A 20,061-nucleotide genomic window follows, 5' to 3' on the forward strand; every position below is an offset into this window, starting at 1 on the left:
AGTTTAAAGACTCAATTCCAGAGATGATAAGAACTTACGTCAATTAACAGAAATTTCAAGAAATGAGAAGTACTGCAGAGATGCTTTGTTGCATAAGTTAAAATTTAGTTTCCAACAGGAATTTCATTCGATGAGGTATAGAAATTGGGAAAAGGGGAGATCCTTTACTACAAAGAAAATGTAGATCATCCTGGAAAAAAGCTTACCATAGGCGAATAAAGAAGCCCAAGGTGGTGAAAAGGAGGTGAAAGGCCTCAGATGTTTCCACTGTAGTAAGGTGGGACATGTAAAGTCCTAGCGCCAGTTGTCGAAGAATGGCACTGTGGGAAAAGGTGTGTTAAAAGAGGCTAAGCTATTGGGATCAGTGAAATTAATAAAGGAAACCCCAAGAAAAGTTGAGGAGCTGCAGGAGAGTGCACAGCCTAGGCAGGGGCTGGGTATTGAGTTCGTGCCCGATCTTGATAAAAATTTCACCTCTGGGGTAAAGTTTATTCAGGAAGAACAGGGGGGAAGGGAAAGAAGTAACAATTTTAAGAGATATGGGATCTGGTCAGTCTCTAATAGTAAGAGTTGAAAGTATTTGCCCTCCTTCTGAGCTGTTACCTGAGAGGGTGATAATTTGTGGAATAGTTGAACAGAAATTTAGCGTTCCCCTGTGTAATTCAGGTTGGAAAGCCAAATCAAGACTGGGGAATTGACAGAGTGTCAGTTCCAGGATTACAGTTTGTTCTTGGGAACAACTTAGCAGGATCCAAGGAGTGATTCCCCTTGTGGTGAGAAAGCCAAAAGAAAACCAGGGAACTGAGGAGTTAAAAGAAAAATACCCTGGAATTTTTCCCAGACTGTGTACTAACAAGATCCCACTATCATGAGTTATAGCAAGATGGAAAAACTAAAGAAAAAGATGAAGGAGTTGACATTCAGTTAGCTGACACCCTGTTTGATGAAATGGTAGAGGGAAAACCTGAATAGGTAGAGGGTCACGCAGAGGTGGTTAGTCCTGAAAAGCTAATGGACTTACAACAGAAAGATGAGACAATAAAAGATTATTAAGGAAAGAATCCTAAGGCGATAATGGAGACCACGGCAGGTTAGTGCAGGGGAGAAAAGGTCAGAAGCGCACCAGATTGTGGTGATAGCATACAGACAGGAAGTATTGCAGTTAATGCATGATTTACTTGTAGAAGGTCATCTAGGTCTGAGGAAGAGTCAGATAAGATAAAAAGCACTTCTATTGACCTGGACTGCATAAGGATGTTCTTGAGTTTTGCCACACATGTCATTCATGCCAAATAGTAGGAAAGTCAAAGGCAGTAATAAAAGCAAAACTTTTGTTGCCAATTCAGGCATTCGAAGAACCTTTCAGGCAGGTTACGATTGATTGTGGAGGACCCCTCCCTAAAACCGAAAGTGGGAAAGCTAACCATAATGGATGTGTCTACCAGATTTCTGGAGGCAATTCTGTTACAGAGTGTTAAGGCAAAAAGGGTGGCTTTCCTTACCTGGGATGGGCCACCCATGGAGAATAAGTCAGACCAATAATTTTACTGCTAAACTATTGAAGGAGGTCATGGATAGTTGAGGCATATAACACTTTAGTCAAGTGCATCCCATCCTGAATCCCAGGGAGCCTTTAAAGATGTCATCAGACCCTGAAGACCATGTTAAGTGTGTACTGTCAGGATTATCTGAATAATTGGGATAAAAGTATCCCATTTATTTTGTTTACCATGAGAGATTTCCCAAACAAATTGACTTAGTTTACTCCTTTTGAATTAATATTCGGACATGAAGTGAAATTGTCATTGAAATTAATTAAGGAAATATTGATAGGACCAAAGTCAGAGATTTTACACTTGGATTATATATCTGAGGTGAGTGAGAGATTAAACTGGATAGGTGAATTAGCACCTGAAGAGGGCACAGCATAGAATAAAGCAGGAGACAGATAAAAACTCTAAAATATGGACATTTTCCCGTGGTGATGACGTATTAGTGTTTAAAGCCTGGTTTAGTAGTCCCCATCAAATTGAGGAGATGTTGAGTCAGGTAAGTCATCTGGTAAAGATACTGGATTGGAAAATAGTTGTTTCGATTATATCGTGTGAATATGTTGAAACCTTACTACAATAGATATGGAACTGGAGAAACAGGTGTTACGATACTGCCCCACAGATTGACGAATCAAATCCAGATGACATGCATCTTCATGGGCCTCAAAGTAAGTTAAATAATGAGGAGTGGAATAGGATAGTGAGCTATCTGTCTCAGGAGCAAAGAACTGAGTTGAAAGGTTTGTTGCAGCAGTATGAGGACATATGTAGGAATAGAATGGGGAGGACTAACCAAATCATCCGCTGACATTTCCGCCACCTCTAAAAAGGCCCCACCACCAGGGATATATTTCCCTCCCCACCCCTTTCCGCCTTCCGCAAAGACCGTTCCCTCCGTGACTACCTGGTCAGGTCCACACCCCCCTATGACCCACCCTCCCATTCTGGCACTTTCCCCTGCCACCGCAGGAACTGTAAAACCTGTGCCCACACCTCCTCCCTCACCTCTATCCAAGGCACTAAAGGAGCCTTCCACATCCATCAAAGTTTTACCTGCACATCCACTAATATCATTTATTGTATCCATTGCTCCCGTTGTGGTCTCCTCTACATTGGGGAGACTGGGCACCTCATAGCAGAGCGCTTTAGGGAACATCTCTGAGACACCCGCACCAATCAACCACACTGCCCCGTGGCCCAACATTTCAACTCCCCCTCCCACTCTGCCGAGGACATGGAGGTCCTGGGCCTCCTTCACCGCCGCTCCCTCACCACCAGACGCCTGGAGGAAGAACGCCTCATCTTCCATCTCGGAACACTTCAACCCCAGGGCATCAATGTGGACTTTAACAGCTTCCTCATTTCCCCTTCCCCCACCTCATCCTAGTTTCAAACTTCCAGTTCAGCCCTCTCCCCTTGACTGTCCGGACTTGTCCTACCTGCCTATCTTCTTTTCCACCTATCCACTCCACCCTCCCCTCCCTGACCTATCACCTTCATCTCCTCCCCCACTCACCCATTGTACTCTATGCTACTCTCTCCCCACCCCCACCCTCCTCTAGCTTATCTCTCTACGCTTCAGGCTCACTGCCTTTATTCCTGATGAAGGGCTCTTGCCCGAAACGTCGATTTTGCTGCTCGTTGGATGCTGCTTGAACTGCTGTGCTCTTCCAGCACCACTAATCCAGGACTAATACTACTGTCCAGGAGGTGGAAGTAGGGAATGCTGTTCAGATAAAGCAACACGCTACAGGCTTAACCCTTTCAAAGCCTCACAGGTACAGAAGAAAGTGAATGAGGTGCTCAAAAAGAACATTATTGAGTAGAGTCAGAGTGAGTGGAGTTCACCAGCCGTGATAGTTCCCAAACTTGACAGGACTCAATGATTTGTGTGGACTATCGGAAGGTCAACACCATAACTAAATTGGACTCATACCCACACCAAGGTTGGAGGACTGTATGAAGAAAGTTGGACTTATTGCGTGGTTATGATAGGTATCTTTATCAAAATAAGCGAAAGAAGTTTGTGCATTTGTGATCCCAAATGGGCTATACCAATCCACAGTGATGCCCTTTGGAATGAACAACGCACCAGTCACATTCCAAAGACTCATGAACAGAGTTGTGGAGAAATGAGTAATTGTGTTGGCTTTATCGATGATTTGGTGATATTCAGCCATTCATGGAAAGATCACATGGTGCACTTAGCAGAGCTCTTTGAAAGATTATGGAAGGCAAAACTGATTATAAATCTTGCAAAGACTGAATTCACAAAGGCAGAAGTGAATGCTCATGGGATATGGGAAGAATGACCCTAAGGAACGAGAAGACGAAGGCTATTGAGGAATTTTCAAGACCATCCTTGAAGAAAGAGGTGCTTCGAATTTTGGGACTGAATGGATTCTACTGGACGTTTGTACCACACTTTAGCAGTGTGATGGCACCACTAATGAATTTGCTAAAGATGAACACAAAATTTCAGTGGACAGAACACTTCCATTTTGAGGCATTTGAGAATCGTAAAGCCATACTGACCACTGCTCCAGTCTTAGCCAAACCAAACTTCATGGCGGCATGGTGGCACAGTGGTAAGCACTGTTGCCTCAGAGCACCAGAGACCCGGGCTCAATTCCCGCCTGCATTCCCCCCTACATTCTCCCCGTGTCGGCGTGGGTTTTCTCCGGGTGCTCCGGTTTCCTCCCACAATCCAAAGATGTGCAGGTCAGGTGAATTGGCCATGCTAAATTGCCCTTAGTGTTAGGTAAGGGGTAGATGTAGGGGTATGGGTGGGTTACGCTTCTGCGGGTTGGTGTGGACTTGTTGGGCTGAAGGGCCTGTTTCCACACTGTAGGGAATCTAATCTAATCTAATCAAAACCCTTTAAAGTCCCTTTTGATGCCAGTGATATAAGATCTGTATTGATATAGGAAGATGATGATAGAATTGAATGGCCAATTCATTATTTTTTGAAGAAACTCAATATTCACGAGAGAAAATTCCACTGTTAAAAGGAGTTATTGTGTTTAGTAATAGCCTTATAACATTTTAAGATTTATGTTACAAACAATCTTTCAGAGATGTATACACCAACCACAACCCTTTTATTTAGATAAGAAAAAGAAAGCACATGTTTTTAAAATAGTTTTTGTTTATTGTTCACTGTTAGACTTAGGAAAATAAATTGTTTTTTCTTCTTTAAAGAGTGGAAATCAGAGGTTTTCTTTCACTCACATTTTTAATGGATTACAAGGCAATGTGTGAGATATTGTGTTATATGTTATCTTTATTAACTCACTCACCAGCTCACTGTATTAATTAACAATGGGTTCCTGCTCATTCATTCATAACCCTTTACTAACCCATTATTTACTATAACACGGTTTCATTAATTCATTCATAAAACGATGGTTCTGTAGTATAGTTTATTATCCAAATTTAAAACAACCCTTTCAAACACATTACTGCATTTTCACACCTTATCAGCCGTTGCTACAAGCAGTGTTTACCTCTGAATAAATATAGCATAAAGAACAATATCATCCCCATCAAGTTTCCATGAAACATTATAATATTAATCAGCCCTTACCAACTATCTCCTCAACCTCAATAGATTCCCCAATTAGTAAGTACCTGTTGAATACGTTTTAACTGGGCCATTATCCCTTTGAGAAACTGACTGACCAGTGCTTCCATGAAATTGCATGAATGAATGAAATTCAGACCAGCAACTAGTAAATAAATCTCACAGCCCAGCTGCAGTTATCAGTTTAATATCATTTATTCTTTTATTAAGTACAGGCACAATTTCTAACTTATATAGAACAAATTGGCTTAGTATTTTTACTAACATTTACGAACCTTAAAAGACAAAAGAACTAACACCTCTTGATTATGCAAGCTGAACGGGATAGACATTCTTAATCCCATCAGAAGTAACAGCCAGCTATTAGCATGTGTTTTAACCCACCTCTTCTCTCCTCGGACAGAAGCCTCTCACACCTTTGTGTCCTGAAGATAAAATAATGCAACACTGTAGTAATGGAATTTTAACATATGTAAGAACAGTATTTCAGGATTAGATTTATTACACTGTGGAAACTGGCCCTTCAGCCCAACAAGTCCACACTGACACATTGCCTTCTGACTAATGCACCTAACATTACAGGCAATTTAAGATGGCCAATTCACCCGACCAGCATATCTTTGGACTATGGGAGGAAACCCACATAGACATGGAAAGAACATGCAACCTCCACACAGACAGTCACAGAGGCTGGAATTGAACGTGGGACCCTAGTGCTACGAGGCAGCAGTGCTAACCACTGAGCCACCGTGCCACCCTATTGCTGCCTCAGACTTGTGCTGTGATGGTTGAATAAAAGAGGCTATTTTTGCCACTCACCCACTCTGGTTGTTATTTGAACAAACTTTGTTCAACTTGACCTAGTATTCTGGATGCAAGTTTGCTCGGTGAGCTGGAAGGTTCATTTTCAGATGTTTCTTCACCATACTATGTACCATCATCAGTGAGCCTCTGGTGAAGCACTGGTGTTATGATCTGCTTTCTATTTGTGTTTAGATTTCCTTGGGTTGGTGGTGTCATTTCCAGTGGTGATATCATCTCTTGTTCTTTTTCAAAAAGAACAGGAAATGACATCACCACAGGAAATGGCATCACCAGCCCAAGGAAACCTAAACACATAAATAGAAAGTAGGTCTTAACACGAGTGCTTCTTCAGAGGCTTACTTATGATGTTACCTTGTATGGTGGTGAACCATCTGAAAACAAACCTTTACATCCAGACCCTCAACCTGAGCTACAAATCCTATCAAAACACGCTGTCCTAGTATTATTGTATTGTCCCAATTAAACTCATGGTTCTTGTTGTCCATGTGTACAGAGACTAGGGAGAGTTGGTCATGTCATGTCATTGCTAATTGGTGTTCATGGATGAGTTTGAGCTGCTTCAACACTACAGATGCAGTCAGGGCCCGAAAATGTGTTTCTAAAACTCTGGATGGCTTTGGATAGAAGTTGGATACTTACTGATATCCTAACTAAGGATCATGGGGGTGGCACGGTGGCGCAGTGGTTAGCACTGCTGCCTTACAGCACCAGGGTCCCAGATTTGATTCCAGCCTCAGATGACATTCTCCACATGTCTGTGTGGGTTTCCTCCGGGTGCTCTGGTTTCCTCCCACATTCCAAAGATGTGCAGGTCAGGTGAATTGGCCATGCTAAGTTGCCTAGAATGTTAGGGGCATTAGTCAGAGGGAAATGGGTCTGGGTGGGTTACTCTATGGAGGTCAGTGTGGACTTGTTGGGCCGAAGGGCCTGTTTCCACACTGTAGGGAATCTAATCTAACCAAAAATATTAGTTGAACTGGCCATGCGAAATTGTCCGGGGATGTGCATTAATCAGGGGAAATGTACAGTAATAGGATATGGGGAATGAGTCTGGTTGTTGACATTTTGGGCTGAATAGCATCCAAGGAGCAGGAGAACCGACGTTTTGAGCAAGAACCCTTCATTAGGATGAAGGGCTCTTGCCCGAAACATCGATTCTCCTGCTCCTCGGATACTTCCTGACCTTCTGTGCTTTTCCAGCAACACACTCTTGACTCTAATCTCCAGTTTCTGCAGTCCTCACTTTCTCCTTGTTGGGCGAATAACCTGATTCCACACTCTAGGCATTCTATGATTTGATGATCTATGACTCCAAGGTAACCTTGAATCAATTATGTACTTATGAATGTTTTATATTGTCACTCAAGACATATAGCCAGAGGTGACCAAGTTGCAAATTTATGGTCACCTGGATACAGGAGAGAGAAAAAGACAGAGAGGAAATTTCACAACTGATGAAGTGTCAAAGAAGCTTCAAAGGGATAAAATGCACATCAGATTGAATTTGCATTCTCTTAGGACTATGATGTGAACATGATGTTTTCAAAAAAAGACAGCATTCTGGGCAAGAAATGTATTTTCATGTCCCCCTTTTATAGAATGCACCTTCAATAGACAATAGGTGGCATTCTACCCTTTGAGCCTGCACCACCATTCATTATGATCATGGCTGAATCCTCAATCATTCACTGCAGGTTATGCGAAGGGAAAAGTCTCTTTCTTGCTCCAAATACTGCCAGTCAGGCACTACCAAAGGGACTGATTCAATTAAGATTATATTTGATGGAATTGAGAAGAATGAGGTGGCATCTCCAAGAAACCTATAAAATTCTAACAGAACTAGACATGGTAGATCCAGGAAGGTGTTCCTGATGGTGGTTGTGGTGGGGGGGTGGTAGGGTCATTCCAGAATGACCTTAATAATCTAAGGTCAATGGATAAACCATTTAGGAATATGATAAAGAGAGATTTCTTACTGTAGAATCTCTACAATATGGAGACAGAAAATTTGGTCCATTAACTCCACAATGACCCTTAGAACATCCCATCCAGATTTCCCCTTCCCCCACCCCCTGTAACCCTACATTTTTCATGGCTAATTCACCTAGCCTACACATCCTTGGATACTATGAGCAATTCAACATGGGTAATCCACTTAAACTGTACAAGTGTTGGAAGAAGGGCTGAAGAAGAGCTTATGCCCGAAACGTCGATTCTCCTGCTCCTTGGATGCTGCTGTGCTTTTCCAGCAACACATTTTCAGCAACTGTCGGAAGAAACTGGAACACTCGGAGCAAATCCATACAGACACAGGGGAATGTGCAAACTCTACACAGTCACCTTGGTGTGAAATCAAACCCAGATCCCTGGCACAATGAGACAGCTATGTTAAACACTGAGCCACCATTCTGCTCTACCTCAATCCAGTGAATGGTGTGTCTGTAGAACTCTCTTCCACATAAAGCAATCAGGGCTAAAACATTGTATCATTTCAAGAAGAATTTGGAAATAGCACTTGGGGCTAAAGGAATCAAAGGATATGGGAGAAAACTGGGAAAAGCCTATTGAGTTTGATGATTAACTTTGATCATAATGAATGGTGGATCAGGCTTGAAGGATTGAAAGGCCTACTGCTGGTCCTATTTTCTATATTCCTATATAATCAAGACAAAAGAGTTTCAATCAATCTATGAAAGGCAAGGAACTATCAAAATCCAATAGCATCCACTCCAAACTTTGCAATGTTCAACTATCATAAACAATTCAGAGCTGATCTATATGACTTTTTAAAAATTTTTGTCTTTTTGAACTCACCTGTAACCAGAAGAGACATAATCAGTGGGCTGGATAATAATGATGGCTTCCACATAGGGTTAGAGTTGGCATTGTCTGTGCAACAGGATAGGGTTAGAATGATTATTGATGATTTGATTGTTGACTTGACGATTCTGTTCTTATCCTTGATAAGCTTGCAATCGTGGCTATGCCATGGTGGTCATATCAGACTGAAACATTTCAAATTGTGTCATAGTTCTTCCATTTTGGTATGAGTGTTTGATATGCACTTTCATAAAAGCACTTTAAGGTTGTTTTCTTTTCATATTTCCCAAATATAATCCCATTAATTCTGTAAAGTGTAATCATCTGGATTTCTTTGCCAGAATGGGTGGGGGAGAGCAGATTCAATAATAACTTTCAGAAGGGAATTGGATAAATATTTGAAGGTCAAAAATGTTCAATTCTATAGAAGAAGCAGGGAAGTGTTAGTAAACTTCACCTCATTGGCACATTTGTACAATTAATAAGGTTTAAATTTTATACATTGGAAATTTTGATTGGAACAGGGTCTTTGGATTTGATATTCTAGGACCATTAGCCTAAAACGCAGCAGTTAGAAGGGATACTAAGGCTGCAAAGCTGATTAACAAGAACAATGGCCTTTGACCTAGAATGATATTGCTAGAAATACAAATTAAAGTTAACCTGTCATGGAGCCGCTAGAAATGCTTTCCGTATTGATCAAGAGTTGCAAATATTGAATTAGAAGTGATTAGTTGCGCCAAATCAGGTGTACATACTGGGGCCAAGTGTTTCAAAGCTACTAGAAAAATAATATAAAAATAATGGTGCATCACTGAGGTCTTTGCACTTGCCAAGATTCAACATTTGTCATTCAACACCTTTGAGTCATTTATTTGAAAAGAGAATTACAAATAGGGCATTTGCCCATTCCTTTGGCACAAGAAGAAAGGAGAGGGAGCTCTCTTAATAAAGTATGGTGTCAATATGATCTTGGCTCAGAAGATCAAGATTTAGAAATGGCTTTCATAGAAATTAGAAAAAGAAAAGAAGTCACTGATGGGAGGGGTTTATAGCTCCACTAACAACACATGTCATGAAATAACAGGGTCTTGTAAAATGGGACTGCAGTCATCATGAGTGACTTTAATTTTCATTGTATACTGGAGAAATCAAATTGGCAAAAGATAGATGTTTAGATGAGTTTCTAGTGTATTTGTGATAGCTTCTTAGGATAGATTGTGGAAATAACCAGAGAACAATATTTTTTTCAGAAATGGTACTGAGTAATTTGATTGGATTAATTAATTAATCAGACTAAATAACCTCTTGGCAAGAATGATCACAGCAATACAGAATTTCACATTCGCCTTGTGGATCTGAAACTAGCGTCTTTAGTCTTTAGACAATTACAGTGGTATGAAGACCAGAATGGCTGAAATGTACAGGAAAATAGATGTAAAGTTAAGATAGTAGATAAACAGATATTTAAGAAGAAATTTCATATTTTCCAAAAAGAATCTATTCAGAAACAAAGATTCTATGACAAAGATGAGTCATTGCTAACTAATTAAGGAGGTTAAGGATTGTATTAAGTTGAAAGGAAAGATGTACAAAGTGGCAAAGATTAGTGGTCAGCCATAAAATTGGGAAAAATATAAAAACAGCGAATAATGAATTAAAAAAAGGGAGAAACAATTCTAAGAGTAAGTAAGCAAGAAACACAAAAACAGAGAGAAGGTATTTTCCAAGTATATAAAATAGAAGGAAAGATGTTTTGAAAAGATTTACAAGGATGTTGCCAGGGTTGGTTGATTTGAGCTATAGGGAGAGGCTGAACAGGCTGGGGCTGTTTTCCCTAGAGCATTGGAGGCTGAGGAGTGACCTTTTAGATGTTTATAACATCATGAAGGGCATGGATAGGATAAAAAGAAAAAGGTCCTTTTCCTGGGTGTGGGAGTCCGGAACTAGAGGGCATAGGTTCAGAGTGAGAGGAGAAAGATATAAAAAGGGACCTAAGGGGCAACTTTTTCATGCAGAAAGTGGTGCATGGTATGGAATGAGCTGCCAGAGGAAGTGGTGGAGGCTGGTACAATTACAGCATTTAAAAGGCATCTGGATGGGTATATGAATAGGAAAGGTTTAGAGGGATGTGAGCCGGGTGCTGGCAAATGGGACTTTAGGATAGTTTAGGATATCTGGTTTAATGGATGAGTTGGACTAGAGGGTCTGTTTCCATGCAGTATATCTCTATAACTCCATCACCTTAAGAGAGTAGATAAAAGCATTTCAATAATAGCAGAAAATCAAGGGATCAAAAGGAAAAAGGGTCTTAAGACAATCATTACCACACAAATGGGGATGACAAGTCATCTGAGCCTGCTAAAATAGTCTTAAAGGGAATAGCCCCAAAAATAATGGATGCATTATGGATTTTTTAAAAATGAAATACTTCTGTTCAAGAAGGAAGGAAAGCAGAAAGCAGGAAACTACCAGCCACGAAGCCGAACATCTGTCATTGGGAAAGTGCTGGAATTCATTTTTTTTATTCATTCACAGGATGAGGGCATTGCTGGCCAGGCAGCATTTTTTTCATCCATCCCTAATTGGCCAAAGGGCAGTTAAGAGTCAACCACATCGTTGTCATTTGTCTTCACATGTAGGCCAGACCAGGTAAGGATAGCAGTTTCCTTCTCTAAAGGTGTTAGTGAATCAGATGGGATTTTCCAACAATCAATTCATGGTCATCACTCAACTCTTAATACCAGATACTTATTGAATTCAAACTCCGCCATCTGCCATGGTGGGATTTGAACCTGGATCCCAAAAACATTATCTGGGTCAACAGTCGAGTAATAATACCACTAAGCTATTGCCTCCTCTTAAAGACAGCAATGACAGAGCAGTTAGAAAATCAAAATCAAATCAAACAAAGGCAACACAGTTGAAGTCAGAGTGGATAAAGCTGTGGTGTTTTTGTGTTTTGGCAAAGCACTTGATAAAGTGATTTGTAAAAACTTACTGCACAAGGTAAGCGCTTGTGGATTTGGATGTAATTATCAGGGAGAGTGGATTGGCTAACTAGTAGGAAATGGAATAAATGGGTCATTTTCAGAGTGGCAAACTACAACCAATGGACAATCACAAGGATCAGTTCTGAGGTCTATTAATGATCTGTTTTAACAAACTGGATGAAGAAATTGGTATACTGAAGCCAGATGTGCTGGTGATACAAATATATAAAAAAAGATGAGCATAGGTTTATAGACTTATAAATTCTTAGAGGCTTACAGCACAGAAATAGGTCATTCGTTCCAACAAGTCCATGCCAATCAGGTTTCCTAAACTGAACAAGTCCCAGTTTCCTGCATTCTGCCCATTTCCCTCTAAATCTTTCCTATCTGTGTACCGTGCATGTTGTGACAAGGATGTTACAGTCCAGCAAACAGATACAGATAGATTCAGGCAGTTGACAAAAGTTTGGAAGATAAAATATAATTTAGGAAAATGTGTGCTTGTTCACTTTTACAGGAAGGTCAGAGAATTTGAATGTTATTTAGTGGTTAGCACTGCTGCCTCACAGCGCCAGAGACCCAGGTTCAATTCCCGCCTCAGGCGACTGACTGTGTGGAGTTTGCACATTCTCCCTGTGTCTGTGTGGGTTTCCTCCGGGTGCTCCGGTTCCCTCCCACAGTCCAAAGATGTGCAGGTCAGGTGAATTGGCGATACTAAATTGCCCGTAGTGTTAGGTGAAGGGTAAATGTAGGGGTATGGGTGGGTTGCGCATCAGCAGGTCGGTGTGGACCTGTTGGGCCGAAGGGCCTGTTTCCACACTGTAATATAATCTAATCTAAATCTTATTTCGGTGGTGATGGATTAAAAATGCTGCAGTACAGAGTGAATCACAAAAACTAGCATGCAGGTGTAGCAAGTAATTGTGAAGGCAAAAAGAATGGGCGGCATGGTGGCACAGTGGTTAGCACTGCTGCCTCACAGCGCCAGAGACCCGGGTCCAATTCCTGGGCGACTCTCTGTGTGGAGTTTGCACATTCTCCCCGTGTCTGCGTGGGTTTCCTCCAGTTTCCTCCCACAGTCCAAAGATGTGCCTGTCAGGTGAATTGGCCATGCTAAATTGCCCGTAGTGTTAGGTAAGGGGTAGATGTAGGGGTGTGGGTGGGTTGCACTTCGGTGGGGCGATGTGGACTTGTTGGGCCGAAGGGCCTGTTTCCACACTGTAAGTAATCTAATCTAATTATGTCTATCAAGAGTTGAGATCACAAGAGTGGAATAAGGTGACATTTTTTTGTGGGCGGCACGGTGGCACAGTGGTTAGCACTGCTGCCTTACAGCGCTGGAGACCTGGGTTCAATTCCCGCCTCAGGCGACTGGCTGTGTGGAGTTTGCACGTTCTCCCTGTGTCTGCGTGGGTTTCCTCCGGGTGCTCCGGTTTCCTCCCACAGTCCAAAGATATGCAGGTCAGGTGAATTGGCCGGGGTAAATTGCCCGTAGTGTTAGGTAAGGGGTAGATGTAGATCTAGATGTAGATGTAGGGGTATGGGTGGGTTACGCTTCGGCGGGGCAGTGTGGACTTGTTGGCCCGAAGGGCCTGTTTCCACACTGTAGGTAATCTAATGTTGGCCTTTATTGCTAAAGGTAAAAGTGAGGACTGCAGAGGCTGGAGTTTAGAGTCGAGAGTGTGGTGCTGGAAAAACACAGTAGGTCCTGTAGCATCCGAGGAGCAGCAGAATCAATGTTTTGGGTGTAAGCCCTTCATTCTGGTGCTTTTCCAGCACCACACTCTTGACTTTATTGCAAAAAAGATGCAGAATAACAAAAGGGGTGTCTTGTTTTAACTACACAAGCCGATGGTGAGACTACATCTTGAGTACTGTGCATGGTTTTAGTCTTCTTATGTAAGTATATAGACAGATTGAAGTAAGGATGTAATTGTATTGACAGCTTTTCAGAGAAAGTTCACTGGTTCACTCCTGAGATAAAGAGATTGATTTATGAAGGAAGGTTGAAAAGGCTGTGCCTATACTCATTGAAAAATGAGAGGTGACCTTATTGGAAAATAACATTTGAGGGGATGTGATTGGATAGATGCTGAGAAAATTATATCTGCCATCAATGAATCTTAAATGCAAGGTGACAATTTCATAAGGTTGGATCTTCCATTTAAGATGGAGATGAGGATTCATTTCTTCTGTTGAATGGTCATTCATCTTTGGAATTCTCTTCCACAGCTGTGGATACTGTGTCATTGAGTGTGATCACGGCTCAGTTAGACTCTTGAAATACGTGGGGATTTCACAGTTACAGGAAAAAGAATGGGTAAGTGAAGTTGAGGTCAAGGTCAGGTCAGCCATGATTACATTTAAGGTGGAACAATCTGTGGCCTATTCATGCTTCTATTTATTTATTTTTAATCTTCAGTTCTTCTTGTAACATCTGTGTCCTCTGCCTTTGGACACTATGACAACTGGAACCAGTTTCTTCCTACTTACACTTATCAAAACCCTTCAGGCTTTTGATGCTACTCTTGAGACTTCACTGTTTGAAACAGAAGTGCCCCAAGTGTTTCTGTGGAGGCAGAACCAAATCTTACATTCCTGGTACCATTCCTGTAAATCTATACCTGCTCCCTTAATGGTTGGCATACTTCCTTAAGTCCGTTGCTCCAAATTGATGACAATACTCCAGTTGTCGTCTAAGACATTTTCTAAAGATTGAGAGCTTTGCTTTTGTGCTCTATCTCTAGCTATAAAGCCAAGGACCTCATATTATTGTTAAATCTTCAAGATCTATGGACATAATATTTTCTATTTTGCAGCCCATTTAATATTGTACAATTTCCTTTATCACAAGAACAGCATATGCTGGAAACAGTCAGCATGTCTTGCAGTCTCTGTGGAGAGAGAAACAGAGTTAAACTTTCAGGTCAACTGTACTTAGTCATAAGTATTTGCATTATATTGCTTCTTGCAAATTTCCTCTGAAAACATGGATCACTTCACAGTTCTCTCAATTTGTTTCATTTACTATGTTCTGAGTCTGTATGTAAGGACACAACTTCGACTGGGACAACATATCCATCCTAGAACAGACTGAAATAGGGAATTCCTAGAGGCCTGGCATTCAAACTGGGACTTCATCAATAAATGCATTGATTTGGACCCCATCAACTACCCTCTGAGAAAAAGAACCGGAAATGATATCACCCACCTTAAGAGACCAAGACACATAAATAAAAAGTGGGACATAACACCAGCGCTTCACCAAAGGCTCATTGATGATGTCAAGATTAGAGTGGGGCTGAAAAAGCACAGCAGGTCAGGCAGCATCTGAGGAGCAGGAAAATTGATGTTTCGGGCAAAGGCCCTTCATCAGAAATGAGGCAGAGAGCCTCTGGGTGGAGAGATAAATGAGAGGGGGGTAGGGCTGAGGAGAAGGTAGCTAAGAGTACAATGGGTGGATGGAGGTGGGGATAAAGGTGATAGGTCAGAGAGGAGGGTGGAGCGAATAGGTGGGAAGGAAGATTGGCAGGTAAGACAGGTCATGAGTATGGTGCTGAGCTGTCAGGTACGGTGGGGGGAGGGGAAAAGAGGAAACTGGTGAAGTCCACATTGATGCCCTAGGGTTGAAGTATTCTGAGACGGAAGATGAGGCATATTTCCTCCAGGCGTTGGGGAGTGAGAGAGTGGTGGTGAAGGAGGCCCTGGACCTGCATGTCCTCGGCAGAGTGGGAGGGGGAGTTGGTGTGTTTGGTCAGAGGGTGGTGGGGTTGATTGGTGTGGCTGTCATGGAGATGTTCCCTAAAGTGCTCTGCAAGAAGGCGTCCAGTCTCCCCAATGGAAGGCTCCTTTGGGGCCTTGGATGGTGGTGAGGGAGGAGGTGTGGATACAGGTTTTGCAATTCCTGCGGTGGCAGGGGAAGGTGCCAGGACAGGAGAGTGGGATGTTGGGGGGTGTGGATCTGACCAGGTAGTCACGGAGGGAATCGTCTTTGCGGAAAGCGGATAGGGGCGGGGAGGGAAATATATCTCTGGTGGTGGGGTCCATTTGTAGGTGGCGGAAATGTTGGCAGATGATGCGGTTTATGCGGAGATTGGTGGCGTGGAAGGTGAGCACCATGGTGGGGGGGAGGTTCTGTCCTTGTTGTGGTTGGAGGGGTCGGGTTTGAGGGTGGAGGTGTGGGACATGGATGAGATGCATTGGAGGGCATCTTCAACCACGTGAGAAGGGAAATTACAGTCTTTAAAGGAGGAGGCTATCTGGAGTGTTCTGGGGTGAAACTGGTCCTCCTGGGAGCAGGTACAGTGGAGGTGGAGGATTTGGAAATACGGGATAGAAATTCCTCCCATCCACCAATGTCAGTTATTGTATACGTTGCTCCCGATGTGGTCTCCTTTACATTGAGGAGACTGGACGCCTCCTCGCAGAGTGCTTTAGGGAACATCTACGGGACACCCGCACAAATCAACTCCACCGCCCTGTGGCCGAACATTTCAACTCCCCCTCCCACTCTGCCGAGGACATGCAACTCCTGGGCCTCCTCCACTGCCACTTCAATCCACACTTTGCTGTGCTTTTCCAGCCCCACTCTAATCTTGACTCTGATCTCCAGCATCTGCAGTCCTCACTTTCACCTCACTGATGACGTTACCTAGTATGGTAATGAAACGTCTGAAAACAAACCTTACAGCTCAGTGAGCAAACTTACAACCAGAAGCTGACAGCTTAAAATTATTTTCCTTTAGGATGGTGTGAAATATCTCATAGATATGAAAGGGTCCTGATAGAGGTTACTCGTGTCTGCAGGACCCATAGCACATACGTCAACTGTGTTAAAGAGAAAGACCCTTCATTGATAATATCAAATTGGTGTTGATATTTTTTAATTGCAACCTACGCTTTTGGAAAATGTTATTGAGCATACCTATTTGAGCACACCTCCAGGAAAAGGGACTTGAACCTTGAATTTTGACCCAGAGGCAGGGACATTACCATGAGCCACAAGGTCCCTTCTGTACTGTGAATAAATAAAGCATTGGACACACCTTGAAGAAAAGAAATTGCCTTAGACTTTGGAGCAAGGGAGTGGGATTAGTTGGACAGAACGCTGACATGGATACAAGCAGCCGTGCTGCCTCAATGGAATGATATAAGACTGTATTAATTTTGCGATATTGTACGCAAGTATTTTAATTGTACAGTGGAAAGCTGCTGGAGAAATTCAAGAAAGTAGCCTTATACTGCAAGCCCTTCACACAATTCCCATGACTCGGTAAAAGTGATGCCCCTATTTAGTCGGTAATTCTTTTCATTTTACGTTAAAAGTAAAATGTTTTATCTCTAGCGGAAAAAAAATACAGGCGTACAATGAGTTTTGGCGGTGAACTAAGACCTTGCACAGTGCAGGAATCACGTGCTGTGTAGAGTTAGTAAGCTGGAGAAGACCGTGCCTGACCATCGGTATCATGCTCTTCTCTCGGCTTCAGGTTGGAGTTTCAGTGTCTGGTGATTCCTTACGATCCACTACGAAACTTGCTCTGAATTTCCAGCGCGTAAGAGAACAGCCTCGGCAGCATTCAAGCACTCCCCGGGTTGGCTCAAGCTGCTGACTTATTTTAACTGCAGCATCGCAAACGGGTTGGGAAATTGTAGAAAGGCAGTTTGTAGATATGACTCCTCCCTCCCGGGACTCCTCCCAGTGTTTACCAAAGTTTCCAATCAGAATCCGAAAGTTGGATCTGAATAAACATGAGATCTAATTGCTATGCGATACTGAGTCTGGGGGAGGGGGGTGAAGCGGAGCGGTGGGGGAATTTTCTTGGAGAGGGTGGTCAGTTTGTTCACTGAGGAGAGAACGGGCAAGAGAGCATTTCCCTGGGCCATTGGATAACCATGGAGAGCTCGGACAGCAAATGGGGACTCTTGTATCTAATGCTTTTTCTACAGTTAATGCGGCTCAGTTTCACTCAAGTAAGTGATCCTTCGATAGGTTTAATCAATAAAATACTGCAAAGACTTGCGCACATCTTCCGGGGGGGTGGGGAGGTGTGGATCTGTGCGGTTGGTGAAATCGTTATGGAGGTTGCTGGGGCCCCCGTCCATTGTAGCTCCCATGGTTCAGAAAGCGGTTAGCTGTCCACATCAGTTTTCTCAGTGAGATTGTTCAGGAATTCCAAGCAGTTGAAGAAGTTTCATCAACGTACCAATATTCAGTGCAGTGTGTGCATTTTGATTGAAACCCAGTGATAATGAAAACGGGGACAGACACAGTTCATTTCCTGGATGGTTTAGATGTTGGGTTGTAATACTTTGAATGGGCTGGACGTGCTCCAGGGACAGTGGTGGACATCTAACTTTATTTCGAATACATCGGCGGTTATACAAACTAGGTAGTTTTTAGCCATTTTCCTAATCAACCTGTTAGAAATGTTATTTCACACCTCTGGATTAGGTAGGACCTGAACCCCAGACCTTCTCGCCAGACTTAGGGGCAGTATCAATGGGCTACACAAGTCCTCCAACATGCAGTTGGCTGATCACCCGGCTTGGTGGGTAAAAACAATGACTGCAGATGCTGGAAACCAGATACTGGATTAGTGGTGCTGGAAGAGCACAGCAGTTCAGGCAGCATCTGAGGAGCAGTATTCCTGATGAAGGGCTTTTGCCCGAAACGTCGATTTTCCTGCTCCTCGGATGCTGCCTGAACTGCTGTGCTCTTCCAGCACCACTAATCCAGTATTTGAGACTTGGTGGACGGGCAGGTAGCCGGAGAGAGGTCTAACAGGATGCTTCCCGAGTTTGCCTTCAGGTTTGTAACTTACCCTGTCCATTCTCTGTCAGCGCATAGTTTCAGTTTGCAACATGAAAACACTCGGGAAAATTATCCCTTTCCTTCGCTTGCCTGCGCTGTCGGAAGAGTTCAGGCAAAGACTGAGTTTGGCTTTGTGAGTGTGTGGGAACGTGTTGACAGGGAGGATTTATTGAGGCAGAGCAGGAATATTGAGGATTAATTCTCCGAAAGAAACCTCAATGGCTCTATCATACTTTCTACATAATTGCTCCGTACACTGTCATGAAATATCTCTGAATCGGTGCTGCACGCACATTGTTTTTTAAACTAATGTCCTGTTTCTTTGAAAACTGTTTGGAAACGCAGGTCTCGCCAGGTGATTCCTCTCTCCCAGGTCCGGCCGGAGTCCCGGGAGTGGATGGCATTGACGTAAGTCATTGGACAGAGTTGGCAGCAGCGGCTCGTCCCCACTCCCCCACCCCTCAACGTGCTCTCCTCACTTTCCCTCCCACTCCCCTCAATTTCCACTCTCTCTCCCCTCTCACCAATCCCCCCCCCCACTCCCCTCTCCTCAATTCCCCCTCCCCACTCCCCTCTCCTCAATTCCCCCTCCCCACTCCCCATTCTCCCAAAGATTTGTCTCTCCCCTACCCCCTGCCGTCTCTCCCGCACCCCCCCCCCCCCCCCCCCCGGTTTCCCTTCCTCTCTCAATCATCATTGCCTCCCTCACTCTCGCCTTCCCCTATCCGGCTGTCACCCTCCCCAAACCAACCCCTTCTTCCCCCTATGGAGGGAATTACCGTTGTTCCCAGTATTTCAATCTGCCCTGTTGTTTTGTTTAGGGAGACCGAGGTCCAGATGGATCCCCGGGTCCACCGGTAAGTGCCGTCTCTGTTTCTCAGCAGCCTGTGGCGGGGAAAGGGGCGCATACAGCGCGGCATCGGCAGGAGGATATTGTTCTCTCATTCATTCATTCTCTCGCTGAAATTCACGCAGGGTCCCAAAGGTGACGCCGGTACTAGAGGCTCGGCCGGGTTGGTGGGACCCCCGGGACAAGATGTAAGTACCAGTTTGTTGGTGGTGGGGAGAGAGTGGTACTGGCTCTTTGTTGATCTCACATTGCGCTCACAGCTTGAGAGTTGCCAGTTCCAGCTTCTTCCACGCCACCCTCCCACCATCAGGAGCTTCATCGCGTCGATAGTCTGTTTAAAAGAAAAACGAGCCGACTTTCCGCCGCACACAGCCCAAAAGGGTGTCCTCGGAAAATGGTAGCTGTCAGCCTGGCTGCATTACCACTGGAGCTAGACCTCTATTCAGGGAGTGAATCATACCGCTGGCCCTCACAGGGGTTGGGGTGTTCTCTGGCCAGCAGACAAGGGGGTTGTTTTTCTGGTCTTCTAGAAGAGGGGACTGTTCTTTGGTGCCCAGGTGAATAGAGTTTTCCCATCCCCTTTCTCTCCACCCCCTCCTCCCCATGAGGGAACTGTTCCTTGGCCC

The 20,061-nt window shown here is 43.6% G+C and overlaps 1 protein-coding gene across 1 annotated transcript in view; it reads left to right on the top strand.

Annotated features, from left to right (window-relative positions):
* Positions 1–17,575: 17,575 nt before the first annotated feature.
* col9a1b (collagen, type IX, alpha 1b) overlaps positions 17,576–20,061 on the top strand; it is a 154,887-nt gene continuing 152,401 nt past the window's right edge. The window contains exons 1-4 of the mRNA XM_072558078.1: positions 17,576–17,744; positions 18,931–18,993; positions 19,407–19,442; positions 19,561–19,623. Coding sequence (XP_072414179.1) covers positions 17,667–17,744; positions 18,931–18,993; positions 19,407–19,442; positions 19,561–19,623 — 240 coding nt within the window. The 5' untranslated portion in view covers positions 17,576–17,666. The remainder of the gene's footprint in view (positions 17,745–18,930; positions 18,994–19,406; positions 19,443–19,560; positions 19,624–20,061) is intronic.

This window comes from Chiloscyllium punctatum, chromosome 3 (assembly GCF_047496795.1).
Source record: "Chiloscyllium punctatum isolate Juve2018m chromosome 3, sChiPun1.3, whole genome shotgun sequence".
In the NCBI taxonomy this organism is placed as follows: domain Eukaryota; kingdom Metazoa; phylum Chordata; class Chondrichthyes; order Orectolobiformes; family Hemiscylliidae; genus Chiloscyllium; species Chiloscyllium punctatum.